The 19,446-nt window shown below is 47.4% G+C and overlaps 1 protein-coding gene across 3 annotated transcripts in view; it reads right to left on the bottom strand.

Moving 5' to 3' along the window:
- Positions 1-19,446, bottom strand: part of WDR37 (WD repeat domain 37) — a 54,253-nt gene that overhangs the window by 18,324 nt on the left and 16,483 nt on the right. For 2 of the 3 annotated variants that reach the window (XM_032425559.1, XM_032425561.1), the window contains exons 4-10: positions 17,145-17,240; positions 16,739-16,803; positions 13,160-13,295; positions 11,999-12,070; positions 8,488-8,532; positions 6,723-6,799; positions 895-1,135 (exon numbers count right to left, since the gene is read on the bottom strand). In XM_032425559.1, coding sequence (XP_032281450.1) covers positions 895-1,135; positions 6,723-6,799; positions 8,488-8,532; positions 11,999-12,070; positions 13,160-13,295; positions 16,739-16,803; positions 17,145-17,240 — 732 coding nt within the window. The remainder of the gene's footprint in view (positions 1-894; positions 1,136-6,722; positions 6,800-8,487; positions 8,533-11,998; positions 12,071-13,159; positions 13,296-16,738; positions 16,804-17,144; positions 17,241-19,446) is intronic. The other variant, XM_032425562.1, reaches the window with a different exon arrangement.

Genomic DNA, 19,446 nt, shown 5'->3' with positions numbered 1-19,446 from the left:
CTCAATGAGGAAATTCACTTACTGACAAATTTGCAAAAACATCTGAGGTGGGCATAATTCTAAGATGTCCCGGTGACCCCCATCCCTGGTATACACACCCTGGATGATACCTTCCCTTGAGTTTGGGCAGAACCTGTAAATGTGACGAGATATCACTCCGGTAAGCTCGGTACATTAAAAGGCAAAACAGATTTTGCAGATGTAACTAAGACCTCCAAATCAGGTGGCTTTAAGTTAATCAAAAGAAACTGTCCTGGGTGGCCTGACCTAATCAGGTGGGCCCTTTAGAAGAGATGTTCTCCAGGAAGCTGGAGAGACAGCAAACACCTATGTGGGGAAACACCTCTGGAGGGGGCCACGAGGGACCTGAGGTCACCCTCTGGATGCTAAGAGCAGTCCCCAGCTGACAGGCAGCAAGAAAATAAGGACCTCAGCCATATGGGGACCTCAGCCATGGGCCACAACAAAATGAATCCTTCCAACAATGGTTAAGTAGGAGGACAGACTCTAACCCTCAGATGAAATCATAGCCCCAGGCAGCAAACACCACTTCACCCACGAGGGCCAGCAAGCATATGCCCAGAACTCCTGACCTAGGGAAACCATGAAGTTATAAATTCTTGTTATCTTAAGACACTAATTTTCTGGAAATTTGCTACAAAGCAATAGGGAGCTAAAAGACCAACTATTTTTCAAATATCTAGATATAACGTGCTACAATTAAATCCCCTAAAGACAGGATAAATTTAGCTAACAGTTCTATAATTCAGAAAGAATCCTTGAAAAATCATGAGTACCATGAGAACTGGACAAGAAGTAATTTGCAAGGTAAGATATAAACACATGCACATCAATCAAAAAAACACAACTGGAAAACGCAAACGTTTAAAGTACCTGTCAGAGAGTGAACAAGTTCTGCCGTCTCCACGTCGAACAGATTTGCCGTTCTGTCCCAGGATGCCGTCACCGCCTGCTTCCCCCCAACCAGCCAGTCAGCGGCTATGACCACTCCCTGGTGGCTCTTAAGAGATGTCAGTGGCACCCGGATGGTAGGACAGTCACTGGACACGTCCGCGTCTACATCAGGCTCATCTTTATCAGAACACTCTACTTCGTCTTCGCCACAGATCTGCTGCTGATGGTGAGAGCAGAGAAGAAATTCCCTGGGAATCTTGCGTCTTTTCTGACACGGCTACACAATCAGACTGTTGTCATTTGTCTTTCTAGTACTCGATCCTCATTATGACCACTACCAGCACAATATCTGGTATTTAATTGGAGCTCACTATTTATCAATTTTATGATTATCTACTTGGCTAAAAACCACGACCAAGTATAAGAAGAAAAAAAACTAAGGCCGCTATGACATCAAATGAGCTACAGTCCACTTCCACTAACCAAAAAATGGCAAATAAAATGATTTTAAGTTTTCACCATGTATTAGTAGAAATGTAATAAAATGTAATTGAAAGTCAGTAATTTATCACAATAAGAAAAGAAACATTTCAATTCTCAGGAGCTACTTAGAATTCTGTTGCTATAGGAATAGATAACAAGAGTTCACCTATTTTCCTATAATATCAATGAGATCTTTTGTCAAAAGCTAAAACGAAAGCATAAAAGGCTTCGGCTCTTTAAAAAAATGTTTATCTATTCATTCAACGAATCTTTATCCGGCCCTTACACACTGCCGGGCCACATGCCGATCTCACAGCAGAGGAGAGAACCACCGTCTGACACGGACATCCAGAACAACGGACAGGCCGGTGAGGACGGCGCTGGAGCCAGGGACCGGCAACGTCCTCGCGTCACAGAGCTTACACGCTAGCAAGGAAGACAGACCACACACAGGCATGCATGCACGCATACGCCCACACACTAGTATGGAAATATATATCATTAATCACACACACTAGTGTTAGAGTACTGGGAACTATTCCCACATACACGCACACAGTATAGAGATACAGGTCACATGTAAACATCATATAGGAACATAGGTCATGTGTATGTACACACAGTGTAAGGACATATGTCACACGTACACACAATAGGGGGGTACAGGCCACACATACACACACGCAGTATAAAGATACGTCACACATACACACACAAAGTCAGGCAGTAATAAGCATTAATAAGAAAAATAAAGCAGATGAAGGGATGGACAGTCATAAAAGCTGCTCTTTTATACAAAATTATCCGGAGAAGACTCTGCTAAAGTAACATTTGAGGTGGGACATGAAGAAAACAAGGGAGTAAGGCACGCAAACATTTAAGGGAACAGCATTCCCAGATGAGGGAATAGCAGGTGCAAAAGCCCCAAGACGGGAGCAGACTGAGCTATACAAACAATAAGGTCATGGCGGCAGAGAGGGGAGAGGTGAAATGACAGGTGCACAGCTCACATGGGGTCGATGTGACCCAGCCAACAAGACTCAAGAGAAAGAAAGTGGGAGAAACACAGATGTTGACAGAGGATCAGAGCATCAAATGTGAACAAGAAGGAGTCCAAGGGCTGACTGAGCTGGGCAGCGTGGAGGGGATGCCGATGAGCACGGCCCCAAGCAGCAGGGACACACAGCTGAGCCAACAGGAGGTGCTCAGAGCATGAAGGGTCCAAGGTCTGTGTAGGAAAACCGGGGGTAAGGATGGATGCCGCTGCGCCAGGTCTGAGTACTGCCTGCAAGGATCTGGACAAGAGGCAGGCAGGGAGGTGGAAACCCTTGAGGAGCGTGGCAGTGGCCAACTGAGGCAGCATGCTGGGAGTGCACAGCTCGGGCGCTCACAGGCCAAGTGCAGGGAGCCGAGGACAAGCCTGTGGAACCACAGGTGGCATTTCTCCAGGGAGACAGGGACTCACAATCTCACAGTAAAGTCAGACATACGTAATTATGCAGAGTTACCGATTTCAAAGCGCGGTAAAGACTACGAAGCAAAGTGCAGGGCACTCTGAGTCAGGCGGGTGGTCTGCACAGAGCAGCATCAGTAGGGTGGAGAGCGTGAGGGGATGAGGAGAGCGCACCCAGGAAAAAGGCCGAATGGACCCGTGGAGAGGGAGGTACAACAAGAGCGTCCAGTCGGAGCTGGAGCCGGGCAGAGTCACAAACTAAGGCTAGGGACTGGCAAAGGGCTCGCCAAGGTGACAAGTGCAACTCCACAAAGACCACTCCTGACATCGTGCAGACAGAATACAATGTGAGCAGCCAGGCCTGAGACAGGGAGACTAGTTAGTTAGGGTTGGGCACTAGACATGAAGACAGCTCAGGGTTAACACAGCACCCGCCCCTCAGCATGAAGACAGGTCCCAGAAGTGTACTGTGCTCAAGGTAAAAGGACCCTGATTGGTAACCACATCCAGACAGGAGGAGCAACATGGTCACTACAAATCCCGCATGGGGATGCCCCAACTCGGGTCTTTCCTCCAGGCAACACCAGCCCCTGGGCCACAAGGCTTCTCAGCTCCCACGGCCGCTTCTGAGGAGCTTCCCAACCTCACTGCCCCCAGCAGGCAGGGGTGGTCTGGACAGTGCCTCGGGCAGGTGCAGAAGAGGGGTGCTGGGTGGGGTCATGGCTCAACAGACATCTCTGGGTGGGTGTTACAGAAGGGGCATCCCAGGGACAGAGAGAAGTGCATCCAAGAATCACATAAGAATCAGAAGCAGTAAGATGTCACAGATTAGTGGAAACAGTGGAAGAGGAAGACAGGAAGGGAAAGAAGAGACACGTCGAAGATAATCCCAAACGTCCTGAGAGTTTTGTTCAGTTACCCACACCCGCAGCAGTGCACCTACTGGGCTCTTCCCCAAGTATTTGGAAGGAAAAGTGACAAGTAAGCATGAACGCAGGGATGTCCTCAGCGCAGGTCCAGGGGAGAGACCTCGGGTCTCAGAAGAGTGGCCTGGAGCTCCCACTTTAGAAAGGTCTAGCTATCAGGATCCATGTTGGAAAGGTGACAGTCAGAACCTTTACAGAAGTCATTTTTCCAAACTACACAAGGAACTAAAAGATATCTTAAAATGCAAATGTGCTAAATCCTATTCACGAATAATTATAAGATCTTTTAACACTAACGTGACAAAAAGCAGGAGATGGAGGCTGAGAACTGCTCGTGTGCTTAGTTAGTGTCTTAGGGACCATGTGTTTAAGCTGAACCGCCTTCACTGTCAGCAGCACTGGAACTGAACGTCCAGCACTGCCAAGTCCACACCAAGTATCTCCTGAGCACCAGCAGCCCCGGAACTGAGGAAGCCCTGACTCACTCACTGAAATCGGGGCTCCCAGGCAGGAAGGGCCCCTGAAAGCTGCTTAGGTAACTCGCTTCAATTTTCACTTTCCAAAGAGGAAAATTAAGCCACTCACTAGGTTAAATTAGTTAGTCAACATCACACAGCTGGTGTCACATGATGACTTAACAGGTAATCTAGAACTGTTTCCACTACACCACCCAAATATTTCTTTATCAATGTGGTGGATGCCAAGTGAAACTCGCTGGTCCAAATTAAAAAGAGAAAACATACAGGGCGCCTGGGTGGCTTAGTCGGTTAAGCGTCTGCCTTCGGCTCAGGTCATGATCCTCGAGTCCCGGGATCGAGCCCCATGTCGGACTCTGCACTCAGCAGGGAGTCTGCCTCTCCCCCCCTGCTCTCAGGCTCTCTCTCTCCCTCTCTCTCAAACATAAAATCTTTTTAAGAAAAGAAGAGAAAACATCTAAAAGCTGTACTGCTGAAAATGAACAAAATCTTAGCAGATGAGAGTTTGTTCTCACATGCGGGAGAACTGTTAAGAAAATCTGAGCCAAGACCAGCGAGCAAAAGCTCATGATGACTAGCGGCTCGGTTTGTGCTGGGTGGGGCTAGAGAGGGCAGGCCGCGCCGAGCCCTCTGACCCCTCCGACCCCTCCGACCCCTCCGTGGCCGGGCTGCTGGGGCAGCTCTGGTCACTGATGGACACAGGCTTAGCTCCATTCGGAAGGCACTCTCCCGGATTACCCCCAAAGCCTGAGGCATCCCAAGGCAAGCAAAATCATAAAGAAGAAAAGAAAGTCGATTTAATACTGTAAATAACCCGTTCAGTTTTTATAACATAAGTACTGGACATATCTGTCTTCCTCTGCCAAAACTGGCATGTTTCTTATTTTGTTTGAAAACAAATCCATACAATGTTAACGCCTTCTCTGAACTTTCTGAGCGTGAACCCTCGCCTCCCCTCTGCCCTGTCCTCTGTCAGCACTATTTCCTGAGTGAATTCCCACAGTAGGTGACAGTCTGGTTATTCCACAAGGGAAAAACAAGTTAAGATAAAAGACACAACGAGCTCAATTAAAAATGAACTGTTCAGGGGCACCTGGGTGGCTCAGTCGGTTAAGCGTCTGCCTTTGGCTCAGGTCATGATCTCAGGGTCCTGGGATGGAGCCCCATTGCGGGGGGGAGGGTGCCTGCTGAGCAGGGAGTCTGCTTCTCCCTCTCCCTCTGACCCTCCCCTCTGCTCTTCCATGCACTCTCTGACAAATGAATAAACTCTTTAAAAAAAGAAAGAAAGAACTGTTCAGGCCTCTTCACTAAAGAAAACTCTTACTCATCACTGGAATGTATTAATTACTTAATACATCTTCAAAAAGAACGATGTTTAAGCTGCTTTAAAAAAAGAAATAGGGGCACCTGAATGGCTCAGTCAGTTGAGCGTCCAACTCCTGATTTCTACTCAGGTCCTGATCTCAGGGTCGTGGGATCGAGTCCCATGTCAGGGTCCCTGCTCAGGGAGGAGTCTGCTTGAGATACTCTCTCTCTCCCCACTCGTGCTCTCTTTCTGTCTCTCTCAAATAAATCAATCTTTTAAAATAATTAGAACAAAATAAAAAAAGCAACCACGGAACATTCAAAGGTGGAAGCACCCCAAGCGCAGAGTGATGCCGTCCTCCCGACAGCTACAGCCAGAGCGCGCACCATGCTCCAGCGTGCCCACCCCACATGCGCAGCACAGGGACAGGCTAGCCACTCGTGAACCCCAGATGGCAGAACACTGCCCTGCAGAGGAAGCTAGGGAGGCGGTCTCTGCGCGACTATAAACACAGGGTGCTGGGCTGGGGAACCGCTGCATCTGACAGGACAAAGGTCATTGAAGGCTCTGTGGTTTAAACCCACCCATCATTCCTCTCCATACGCAACCTCCCATTACCTGCATTAAAACTTCACCCACGTGATAATGACACACACTGTTTACCTTACATGAAAGACATGTTGTCTAAAATACACGAAATATTTAGAAATAGGACGGAATCGTATAATTCTTAAACATTAATGGCCAATGGAAAGGGGGGTGAGAACAAACAACACACACACAAAGGAAGGCACTGTCTTGGTCTGTTTGGGCTGCCAGAACAAAACACCAAGACTGGGTAGCCACAATCAAGGTGTGGCCTTCCTGGCTTGTCACGATGTACCCCCACGGCTTCTCCTGGGCACACGCAGGGAGAGGAAACACCAATCCTCTGGGATCAGGCCCCAGCCTCAGGACCTTATTACTTCCATAGAGGCCCACCTCCAAATACAGTCACACTGGGAGGTGAGGGCTTCAAACTATGGGATGGGGGGGGTAAGAGGAGGGGCCACATACATCCAGTCTGTAAGACATTATAAATTTATCCTAAACTTTGCAAATGTCCAGAACCCTACCAACATACCCCATGTCGCGCTTTCAGGGTAAGTAAAGGTGCTGCTTACAGTAGTGTCGGCAATGGGCTGGGGTGTCGGCAGCTGAACGGCGTAACTCCAAATGTGGGCAGTCTGATCTCCAGAAGCTGAGGACAGAAATTAGGGCACAATTACCCGAAGTGCACACCATGTGTAAAATGTGCTTTCTGCTAGGCTCTGTAACTCAGTGATCCTGAGCTACATCTGAGACTGCATGATGCTACCAACAACAGGCGAAACATATAAAATTAAGACACTGGTTAAAAATATCCCCCCTTTCATTTTACGGTAAAAGGTTGTGAAGAAATTTACAAACAGATTTTATTCTCCATCTATCTAACCTAAGTAAACTGGAACCCAACTACACTTCAGCTCATGACCACAGTAGTTTCGAGGTGTTTTAGAAAAGCGAGTCTCATGCAAATGTGTGCTCTCCTCCACTCCACACTGATGGGCTCAAAACCTGCCGGGCCCCCGTTGAGTACTGAGACCTTACTTTCACGAGCCAAGTGTGCAAAGTGCTGCTCAGACTGGGAACCGGAAAGAGAAAGGACAGTGAAGGGCACACACAGGCCCACAGACGTGCCAGACGGAGGACCTGCCTGAATCCCACTTCTCTCTGTGGCTGCAGAAGTTCCCCAAAGCAGCCACATGTGGACTGTGGCACATTTCTTGTGGTGTCAAGCGAGCTCACTGCCTGACCTGTGAGCTCGCTTAGCTTCGGTGCCCCTCTCCAGCCCACTACATGCTCTGCTTCAGCTTCCGTCAGCCCTTGTGACAATGTCTTGATTTCCTCCCCGCCCCACCTCTGGTTGTCACTGGTCTCCCTCGACCCTCCCTCTTCACAGTCACACACCAAACCATTTCACAAGGTGGAAAGTTCTCCAATTGTTTATTCAGGCATCAACTAGCTACTGTGGTCAAGGCCTGTTCACACAGAGGGCTCTCAAATTGACTTTCCTACCATACTCTGCTCACATGGAAAAGCACCTGATTAACCCCACTTTCATCCTCTACCCCAGGGTAGCAAAATCTGGCCCATAGGCCAAAGCCAGGCAACAACCCACTGTTAGAAGAAGGCTTACTGCCCACACCCATGGCCGCTCACCTGGGCACCCCCTCTGCTGCTTTCACACTAACACAGAGCTAAGAAGTTGTGACACGGATGTGGGGCCCTCAAAGATGAGAACATTTACTTCTGCTCCTTTACAAGAAAGCTCACTGACCTCCACTCACCAAACATTTATCCTTCAAGATTACTGTCAGGGTCCCCCAAAATCAGGTGTCAGACGATTTTACAGGAAGACTCCTCAGTCCAACATAAAATTATAGCAAACCCATGCTACCAGGGCCCAGGAGCACTCCCCAGAAAGAAGTAAAAACACCGGCCCCACAGAGCACCATGACCTGGGGCTATTTCCGTGTCTCTGCTTCAGGTGCATGCAGGATTAGGAACTTGGCAGCAGTGACAGGGCTGGAGAAAAGCAAGGTCAGTCTTCTGAGAAATACCACAGTGTGAGCGGGAAGGCCGGTGACCACCACGTGCTCTGTAAGGCGACCTCATGGTGGGTCACCTGCAATCTCACACGAGAGTCAAGCTCATCTAATTCACAATCCACTATGGTTTAAAAAGGTTCTATTTGACGTGTTTTTCCTTCTCCATTCCTCGAGTATTGCATAAAATGGCTACCAATGACCATCTGACTTTCATATGAGGCATGGACGAGAAAGGGATGACTACAGCTATTTCAAGATTATCAATAATTTTGTTCAATAAAGAAAAAAATCAACATACCAGTAAGAGCCAACTGCTCTGATGGATGAAACTTTATAGAATTTACTGCAAAATAAAAATATTACAAAAACAGGTTTAAAATAAAAACATATCAACAATATTTATCAAAGCTACAGCACAAACTACAAGGTAACTTTAAAAGTTAAAAGAACTATAATAGTTCAATATTAGATCCTCTCATATAATTAAGCTATGAATAAACGTATAAGAGACTAGAGATACATGAAAACACAATTATCAACTATCACATTGCCAAAGTATAGGACACACAGAAAAAGAATATAAATAATCTACTTCTTTTTATACATAAGCCACCTAGAGTTAAAAATAAGTCAGGACGAAAACGAAAACACTTATGACAACAGACAGAGACAATATAGTAGGGACATGGCTGACTGCCCACCCCATCAGGCAAAAGGCCACCCTCCCTCCTGTCCCATTCCAGGAGACCCCAGGAACAGAGAAAGCAGGCCCCTGCCAGCTTGGGAAGAGTCAGGATAGTGTAGACAGTCTCCTTCTCCAATTGTGGCAATCTGCCCAAGTCTTCCGAGGTGGTGTTCCTTTGCCGGATGGAATGAGGGAGTAGAAGAGAAGTGCAGCCCTCCCCTCGTCCCGACAGTTTAGCGACGAGATGGCAGCTGGAGTGTGCAGAGACTGGAATCCGGTTGCTGGGACCTCCCTGCCTGCCACCTAGCTCTCCCAGGGAGAATGACAGGAGCAGCTCCCAGGCACCCCAACACAGAGCTGACCTGGGTCAGGGCACGTGGGGCAGCCAGCCCTCACACCCACACAGGGAAGACATGTACGGCGCGCACAGAATACACAGGAAGTTTCAGCAAACTTCAGCAAGTGCCTTCAGGATGATTCTGTCAGCTGTGCCACTGGAATTCTGTTTTTCTGAGGAACTGGAAAATGCTAGAAGATGCTTTCACTATTAACTCTAGACGACAGAAAATGTGGGAAGAACTCATGGAAAATTACCTCCTTAAAAACAGCAAACCATCAACAATGCCTACAATAAACATAACACTCCCAGTGTCAAGGAGCAACTGGTAAGACCAGCGGCCACTTTGCACCCTGATGTCTGTGTGACCCTGAGCACCTTCCTAGTGCCGCAGGGAGCACAGACACCACGTTTCTACAGGCCCCGTGAGGTGTGTGTGAGAGAACGCACGCTGAGTGCTCGGCCAAGAATCAGGCATACAGTGGGCGCTTAATGACTGTTCACAGCCACAGTGCTGGCTAACTGTCAGCAGTGTTTGCACAGGTCTAATAAAGAGAAAACTGAGCACTGATCTTACCCAAGAGACAGTGCCACGAGTGCGGGCGGGACCGGAGGCGATCTCAGGTGCCACGGGCAGAGGGCGGGCTGCAGCGACACCAACCCCCTGCCAGAGTCAGCGCACTGTGGCTAATGCAGAAAAGGATGGCGAGCCCCGCGAGCACCCTAAAGACACGCAGCAGCCCCCAACATGCAGCTAACTCAACACACAGTGGCCACAGCGGGAGCAGAAAGGGAGAGGACACCTGAGACAAACGGTCTTCAGGACGAGCTTCGAAGACACCTACCTCATCTATCATTTGTGTGCCTAACTTTAACACAAACGTGAAAGAGAACAAGACACAGGAGAAAGCACCATCTCCTGCACAGGAGGCCTGACTTGGGGGGGGCTCCAGCAGGGGCAGCTGCAACGCTCAGCATGGGACCCTTGAGGCAGAGGGGCCAATGCACAGGAGGGCACTTAGTCCAGGTGATGCGAGAGGAACGAGCCAGGACAGACACATGTCAAACCACCTGTGGTGAGTCACGCAGATGAGAAATCCCGGGGTGGGGCGGAGGGGGGTTAAATGGACCTTCACCATGTAATCAGAGCACCGCCTAGTGAGTAAAGCAAAAGCCAGGACACAAGCACTACAGAGATGGCGCCCCGGAGGACAGCACCCTCGGGAGAAGGGAAGGCCACACACGCTAGCGCTCCGACTCCCGTCACCCGGCCTCACCACACCCAGGGCAGCGCCACACCCCACATGCTGGCCGCAGGACGTGGAAGGAACACGCACAGGGCAGCCCACGAAGAGCAGGGCATCAAAGTCGTCAGGTACGGGAGGCTCTGGGGAAGGGACGAGAGCCACAACAAAGGAACAGAGACGCGTGTCGAGTCTGGCCATGGGAGCGGACAGTCATCCCATGGCCAAACCACAAGGGGTGGAGCTAAGGGATGGGTTTGGGATAGACACAGAAATCAGGCCAAATAAAAATAAGGCAATTGCAAGGAGGGCACATACACGAGCAGCTGTGAACAATACCCACGTCGCCATACTTAGATTTGAATAAGAATCGTGCTGTAGCTACTTGCAAGGACAAGAGTGGAGAGCAACCTATGTGGCAAGGGAGTGGGTCCTCATTGCCTCTGTAAGAATCACTTGTCTAAAACTCAAAACCTCAGAAATAATAAAATAGGCTATTTGGGAAAATGGAAGAAAAAAGCAGAATACGTAAAGCTGTTAAAAGGGGCTCCTCTTTTGGGGAAGTGAAATAGAGTACGGAGGGGAGGCAGGAGCCCGCGGTAACATTTTATACAGGCTGCTAACACCCTCTTAATTTTTAGGCAATGTGGACGTGTTTCACCGTATCAATGTTCTTCAATGAATAAATGCGCGGTGGGGAAACAAAGGCTCAGCACACGTTCACTTGAGAACGTCTGCGAAGCCGTGAGCGCCGACCCCGCCCGCCCAGGCACCCCCTGTGGAGACAGAAGCTACACGTGGCAGGGAAGACGCGCAAATGCGGAGGGGCGCGAGGAGGCAGCAGGGACTCCCGAGGGAATGAGACCCCAAGAGAGGGAAGAGTGTGGGTCGCAGCCTAGACAGGACAACAGACGTGCCCCCACCAGGCAGAAGTCTGCAGGTGGGGCACACGTGGCCGCAGACACAGAAGGCAGGCGCCACCTGTGCGTGTCTACAAAGGGGAGGGCTGTGGCGGTGGCGGTGGCTGGTGAGGGGAGAGGGAGCCGGGAGGCGACCTGACAGACTGGAGTGGAGAGTAGGCCAGGAGGAAGGAACCACCAAGGGCGCCCAGAGGGAAGTGGGCGAGATGCGGTCAGAACACAGGGCGTAGGCGCGGGGGCAGCTCGGGGCAGCTCGGGGCACCTCGGGGCAGGGCAGAGCTGCTGCAACCGCCGTGCATTACCTGCAGGCAGGAAGCCCGGGGACGGACGGCAGCCCTCCCTGGGCCCTACTATGTGCAAAGCAGCATGACCCTGAAAGGGAACCTCTGAAATGAATACACAGTCTTTGACAAAGGTACACATTTCAGTTCCAAATTTGCTGACATGTGGCTTTCTAGGCAACGGTAAAGGAAACAGAGACAATTCCTACTCGCATGCTGTTCCCCAACGAGGCTCCCACTGTGCAAGCAGCATCGCTCTGACCACCCCCGAGTGCCCATGGGCCCGGCAGCCAGATCAGCACACCTCCCATCAGAAGACACCGCCCACCCTGTGTTGCTCACCTGACCCCACGTGGCCCGAGTACTTGACGAGGCACCTCCCTGTCTCTATACTCCACAGCAGAGCCGTGTGATCTGCAAGATCCAAAAAACAAGAGTAACTGACCCATCACCAATTTTATGGTCTTTTTAATAAAAGTGAGAAGTGACATTATCACTAGTATCTCTGGCAACTCTGTACTACTCTGTAATTCAACTGACCAAAGAAAATATTTCCAAGAAGACAGAAGCTGGTGACCTGTCCGAGGTCAGGGAAGTGGCAAATGGAAACCCAGGGACTTGGACCCTCAACGTGCTGTCACAAGGACTGCATCTCCCCCGAGTCGTGACAGCTCCATTGTTTTGTTGAATTAACACTTTCCAGAGCATCACACAGCGCTGAAATGCAAATTCAAATCCAGTTACAAGTATTTGAGATACAAATATTCCTTTGGACCTTTCCTCTTACATAACAGGAAAATCCTTTCTTTCTTTCTTTCTAATTGTAATTTCCCGAACACGGTGAGGTGCTCATGTGCATAATTTCAAACAAGAAAGAGAACTTTCTTCATGGGTCTAACTGCTGCAACATTTTCCACTTCTACTTTGAAAAGTAGAACCTAGTAAGTAACTTCTCACAGGCTGGTAAAGTCATTTTCAACAAGTGAGCACCATTTTTAACTTCAGCAATTTTTATCTGAAAGGGTATTAGGTTATGCACCTTGGGTAGCTTTCAAAAACTGTCTTTTCTTTAATGAGAAAAAAGGGCTCTCGGATGCCTGCCCCAGGAGTCCCACAGGCAAACAGGGCCACCAGCGGTCCAGCTTCCCCCTAAACCCTAGAGCAACGGGCCCACTTCAGAGACCACAAGGCCCCTCCCTCAGCTATACCTCAATTCAGGCAGATATGCGCTCGACCGTGACTAACAAGAAAGCCAATCAAAAAAATACCTAGTCTGTGTAAACAGACACGCTACCTTATGCTGCCGTGAACAGTGATGGCTTACGCAGCTGCCTGACCCCAGAGCCAGCGTCCGCCCACCCGACACCACGTCACAGCAGCAAGGCCTGTCAGGGCACGGCAGCGCCGAGTGCTTTGGTGACAGTGATGCTTGGCCTCCGGTCCGCTACCGACACCGGCAAGGCTACCGCGCCCGGCAAGCAGAGGGGCTCGCTGCAGACTCACCAGCAGACGCGGTGCCCAGCACCACGGGCTGTGTCCTCGCCACACTGACGTCCCAGATACCATCCCTGTGGCCAATGTATTCCTTCACGAGCTGGCACACGGCCCTCGACGTGGTGGTCTTGAAGCTGGAAACAATCTAAAACCATGATGGGAAGGAGTATTGTAGACAATTTACTGGCTGAATGTTTTTAGGTTAAAAAAGGTACAACAGAAAAAGAGGTCTTGAACAGCATGAGTCCCTGAGCAGGATATTTAAAGCATTAAGGGAACACAACATAAGGGCAAACAGCAGCACCCCTCCAGCCAGACGTCACAAAGTAAGAACGAAGGCCACCCTAAGGCCTCAGAAGATGCCCCCCCAACCCCCTGCAAAGCACGTGTGTCCTCCCATGGAGAGGAGAAGGGTCTCTTTACACGCTGCAAGTCTCTTCCACAAATCCAAGCCATCAGCCAAATTTCCAAATTCTTAAAAAAAAAAGAAAAAAAGAAAAAGAGCTACCAGGACATGAAAGTCAGGAGAGTATACCCACACCCTTAAAACAACTTTTATTATTGGGGAACCTTCATTTTTTTCCCATTTTTGGTAATTTACACCAACCACGTATTATCAGGAGGCAAAGAGCCCAAGGTGGGGAGGAATCCAAAGACGACACTTCTACCAGGTGAGGTTTGTCCAGCACTGTTTATTGAGTGCGTGCTTGGTGCCGGCGCTGCACTAGGAGACACACACAGAGCGCAGCAGGCCCCGGGCAGCTCACAGTCTGACGGAAACAGACAGGAGAACCACAGAGGTGTGCACGAGGGTGAGGCATCGTCCCGTACGATACACACAGCAAACAAATCCCACTTTCTCGTACAAGGAAAAACAGAAAGTGCATGAGAAAGAAACTAATTAAACACAACTCTTCAGAGTTTGGTTTTTAAACTGTTCTCAGATAGAACGACTTTTCAGCTTTTAAGCAAATCAGAATAATGGAGATTAATCAGAATAATGAAACTATAAAATCAAGTGAAAAAGAAAACTTGGTATTAAACAGCTATTTCAAACACTGATTTAGCAAAGCCCTGAAAATGAATCTAAGTTCATTCTTAGAATAAAGACATTACAACACAATCTACTGTTACATCAATTTGGGTGTGAACATTCAAACTGTCCTCTGACGCCGAGAACGACTAAAACATGTTTAACGAAGACAGGCTCTTTCGGAAGAAATACATCTGACTCGGTTTGAATTTTACAAAAGGACTTGCTCAAACACAAACCCATCATCTTCTTTTTCCCTCTGAAAGCTCCTATCCCACCCAAACTAACGAAACCGTCCCTCCATGACAAGGAAAAGTGCTTTGACTGGCCTAAGGTGCCAATCGGATGTTCAATAACGTAACACGTAGGACAGAATGGAGTTGGAGAACATGCAAAGCCTGCCCCACAGTAAGTGTGAAGCCTCCTGCCATTTCTCACACAGATGTTGTCCGGAGACATGAGCTACTGAAGCCACGCTCCTCGCCAACCCCACCCAGACAGGAAGAACAGAAAGTCACTGCTCAAGACTCATGCCAACCCCGATTCCAGTGGGATTTTGCAAGTGGACAATATGCAATTTATGAATATTGTAACAAATCATTTCATGTGTTGCTTCCAATTGCCCACTACACTTTGAATACCTATTAACTCTTTGTTCTTAAAAATCCTGACTCCATCACGACAGCAAAGAGGTCCCACAAAAGACTCGATCTTGCAGAGTGAACATTCATGACAGAAAAGCAGAATGAAGTGACAAAGTGATGCTTACATCTATCAACCTAATTATCGTTTTAATTAAGATACAATCTAAAGTACTTCAACAAAATCAGAGAGGGGTTTTTCACAGTGAGAGATAGTCATCTTTATAAAAACATGTGTGAACACTTTACAAGTTTCTCTACAGTGACTGCCAGTTAGACGGGCACGCCTCCAGCCCTGGACAGACATGAGCGATCCTCCTCAGGCCCCCAGGAAGGGAAAATCTCTTCTGGTCTGCTGAGCGCACGTGGGTGCACCAAGCACACTACTTGCTGTCAGGGCTGAGTGAGGAGGCAGGTAATGCTGCCTTCAAGCTCACTACCTCCCTGTTGAACACACACTTTGTGCTACCACCAAGAATACACACACTGCAGCATGGATCAGAATATACTCTGGTACCGGAGTCTTTCTTCAATTTTCAGCTAACATCTTACAACATTATTCTTTAATGCACACAATAAAGATCATTAATTACATGTTTCTTATACACAGAGATTAATTTGTGGATCTAAAATGACTGGGGCTTTAAATATATTTAAATACATTTTTTTTAAGCAGAGTATTATAGCACATATCCTTCCCTTGGCCCAAATCTTGTTTTTCACTATTGCTAGTAAAGGACAACTTTATACAGTCTTTCATCTTCTACTTCAGAAAAGCTCTGAAGGTTTCCAAACTCTAAGACTGTACGTTGAATATGAACGCTGTACCCACCGGAATAAACAATATAAGTCAAGATAATAAAACAAGAAATCAGGTGAGGAAGAACATAATCTTACAATACATTTTGAAAAGAAGTTTAATGTTAATTTGTTTAAAAACTTAAAAACTAGTGAGTATAAGCTAGATAATACATAATAAAACATTTTTTAAATGAACCACTTATACTGTAGAGTTATCAAAGCAAACAGAAGAAAAGGTAATCAATATTCATATTTTTTAATAACAAAGAAGTACTAAGAGTTTTCAATAAGCAGAAGTAGCCGTAAGACTGAATCTGCTCTATTAATCATAGTTAATCTCGCTGTAGATGTCACACTCAGTAACTTCAAGCTCAATGGAACAAACTGGAAACATAGAAAGTTAACAAGAACTCTTTATGCCATCATAGCACACCACAAATGTCAGCTTTTCCCTCAAGTTTAGCAAAAGGGATGTCCATTTATTACGCTTAGATAATTAATCTTTTGTATATTCAAAATACTCCAAACTAAAGATGTACACAAAATCATTTTAAAATATTACCTTACAGCAGTCCTCCCTCCCAGATAAACTTATTCCCAAATGATTAAATCCTTGCCACTTTAAGAAGGTCAGAACAAGATAATTTTTAAAAAAGCAAAATACCACAACTGTCCCTACGAGCCTTGGAGACAGACCTTCACTTCTGTACGATCCTTAGAAAATGAGAGAGAAGAGGCGGCTAAACAGGAAAACGTGCCTGTGGCCCAGAAGAGAATCTTCACTGCTTCTCACCAGTCCCATTCTCCAAATTCAGAGCCTCTGCATCAAGCCACAGAGCAATACAAACTGTCTCTTCCCTCAAAAAAGACAATCTATTTACTCACGCACAACATTGGACTCTCAGGAAGGACCCGGGCAGAGGAGCATCTAGGTGTCCAGAGGCTGTGGCCACTTAACATACCTACGATATTCCCTGCAAAAATCCAATTTCTCTAAACAGAAGTTCCTCTTTGTCTGTTACACATTTCTAACTGGAAAATATGCAGCTTCAGGTACACATCTGCACACCTCAAATACCACAGGAGTGGCCCGAGAGCCAGCGCCCGGCATACCTTGCTGGTGGAGGCCTTATAAGTGGTCTTCAGCTTCTGTGAAAGTTGGCTGGTGCTGTGGCTGGCTGCAGAGACAAAGAAGCAACAGTCAGGGATAGTCGTACAACCACAGGGTCACAGAATGTCAGAGTAGGGACAGACTGGGGACAGCAAACCCCATCCGTCATTCCACACAGGAAGACAGTGACCCGCGAGGGCCTGTCTACCCGGGCGTGGGGGCCAGAGCACGGTTGCAACAGGAAGCCAAGCTTCCTGGCGCTTCTTCCTTTCCTCTATGCCCATGCTGATTACATGCCCTGAGTCCTGCCCACTGCACAAAGCCCATCAATCCACATCCTTCATTAAAGTCCAAATTCCCCCCACACAGAATGTGCAGGGCAATCCTTTTATGAGTGCTCACCCTTACCTTTCGTTTTGAGCTGGCCCTTACTCAGTTCCGCCCCATCGATCGCTTGTCCTTCAGCAGCTAAACGTTCGTTAAGAGTCTCGATTTCCCTACGCACTGGGAATAAAAAAGTTTTTTTCAAAAAGGTAAGACATGCACTTCCACAACCTGAGTACATAAAAACGTTAATACAGAGAAGTACTGTCTCAACACAGACATGAATAGTACCCTAAGAACCAAGATCACAGTTCTTAGAGTTCTCACAAACCTCAAGACACCTTTCAAAGAATACAAACTCCAGCCCTCTCCTCGCACCAGGAAGACACTGCGCTGTCAGGGCACACAGGCAGGGCTCCGGGGCCTCAGTCTAGGTCATCTCCTTTGTACATTCTTCTGTACACTTAAAAACATTTTTTCTGGGGCGCCTGGGTGGCTCAGTCATTAAGCATCTGCCTTCGGCTCAGGTCATGATCCCAGGGTGCTGGGATCGAGCCCCACATGGGGCTCCTTGCTTGGCGGGAAGCCTGCTTCTCCCTCTTCCACTCCCCCTGCTTGTGTTCCCTCTCTCGCTGTGTCTCTCTCTGTCAAATAAATAAATACAATCTTTAAAAAAATAAAAAATAAAAACACTTTTTTCTGATACTGTCCAAAATTCAGTGAAATTTGTACAGTCTAGCTGAGGACACTGAAATTGGGGGAAAACACATACCATAACAAAATGTAACTACTGCTGTGCGGCAACACAGAGCCCCAGACAAGGATGGTATCTACGAAGACGGACAATTCAGGGAGAGTTACGAAACACGACTACAAGTACAGAACCACAGGGAAGGAAGGAAGAGGAAGTACGTGAGTCATCAAGAGAATCAGCAGACACACTCGTGCTGGTGCTCTTCTCTGGAACAGGCCTGCGGACCACAGGATGAGGAGCGACACCGGGGGAAGGGACTCGGCCAAGGACACGAGCCACTGCAGCAAGGCAGCAGGACCATGACCTGGCCACACAGCCCCCCACACCAGGGCTGCACACCTGCCACCATGCCATGCCACCTGCCAGCACCGTGCACCCTCTACTCAGGCTCCCGTGAGACGCAGGGGCTACGTCAGGCGGCGGAGGCTGAGGGCAGAGGCTCTGAGCAGATCCACCTGAGCGTTTTAGACTGTTCCTCACAGACCGCAGGGAGCCAGCCAAACCAGGCAGCAGGAGACTGTGTAAACTCCAAGTTCCTCTAGCACAGTCGTTTGTAATCCTATAGCTTTTCTTTTTCTTTTTTTTCAGTAGACTCCAAATGGAGCCCAACGCAGGGCTTGAATTCATGACCCCGAGCTGAGATCAAAAGTCGGACACTTAACCGACTGAGCCACCCAGGTGCCCCTGTAATTCTATTGTTTTTCTTGAACAAACTGCATGAATGCATAAAACATAAGGCCTTAGATCACAATAGAAACTCAACAGCACCTGGGTCATTACAATTGATACTTAAAAAAAAAAAAAAAAACCTTAAGATCAGAAGCAGTACATGGTACCTAATTTTTACTTTATAAAAACTTGGAATAATTTCTCCCTCTGTAAATTTCCAAGGTGGACTTATAAGGAGAATCCAAATATAAAACATTAAATTGTCCACTAGCAGAGTTTAAATGACATAGGATTACATTCTCTTCATTACTGATTCAACCACATCACTCAGCTCTAGAGTAAAAAATATTTTAGTATAATACATCATATGTTAATAAAGAAAAAATATTTTAATAATGGAAATGCTGTTTATTAGGATTCAATTTCTGAAATCACAGTTTATATAAAGCATGAAGACCACATAATAGTTACACTGGCATAATACAGATTTCAACACAAACCCTATAAAAATAACAAACACTGTAAAGTAATGGAGCAATGAATGGGTAAAGGACAGGTTTGTTTCCTGACATTTCAGAGGGAAGCATGAGTGCATGGGCCTAAAGCTGACAAGCTAAAAGTAAAAGTGGACTAAGTTTACAAAAATAATCACAAGAATTAAAAGCAAAAGAATGCTTTCCTTTGCAGAATGGAATGGGTCAAAAGGTAAGGGTAATGGTAGTTATCTTTTTATTCTGCTTTTTTTTTTTTAAAGTAATCTCTACACCAATGTGGGACTCAAACTCACTACCCCAGTATCAAGAGCCAGATGCTCCACCAAATGAGCCAGCCAAGAGCCCCTATGCTGCTTGATTCTTTAAGCAAAGGAAGACATTCCTTCTAAAATAAATTTAAAAAGAGAAACTAAAGCTAAGCTAATTTAAATTTTTTTTTGATTTACCTTTAGTAAGTCAAACAGATAAT

The sequence above is a fragment of the Phoca vitulina genome, unplaced genomic scaffold (genome assembly GCF_004348235.1).
Source record: "Phoca vitulina isolate PV1807 unplaced genomic scaffold, GSC_HSeal_1.0 scaffold33, whole genome shotgun sequence".
Classification (NCBI taxonomy): Eukaryota; Metazoa; Chordata; class Mammalia; order Carnivora; family Phocidae; genus Phoca; species Phoca vitulina.
The sequence above is the reverse complement of the archived record's forward strand: the minus strand, read 5'-3'. Positions and strand labels throughout refer to the sequence as shown.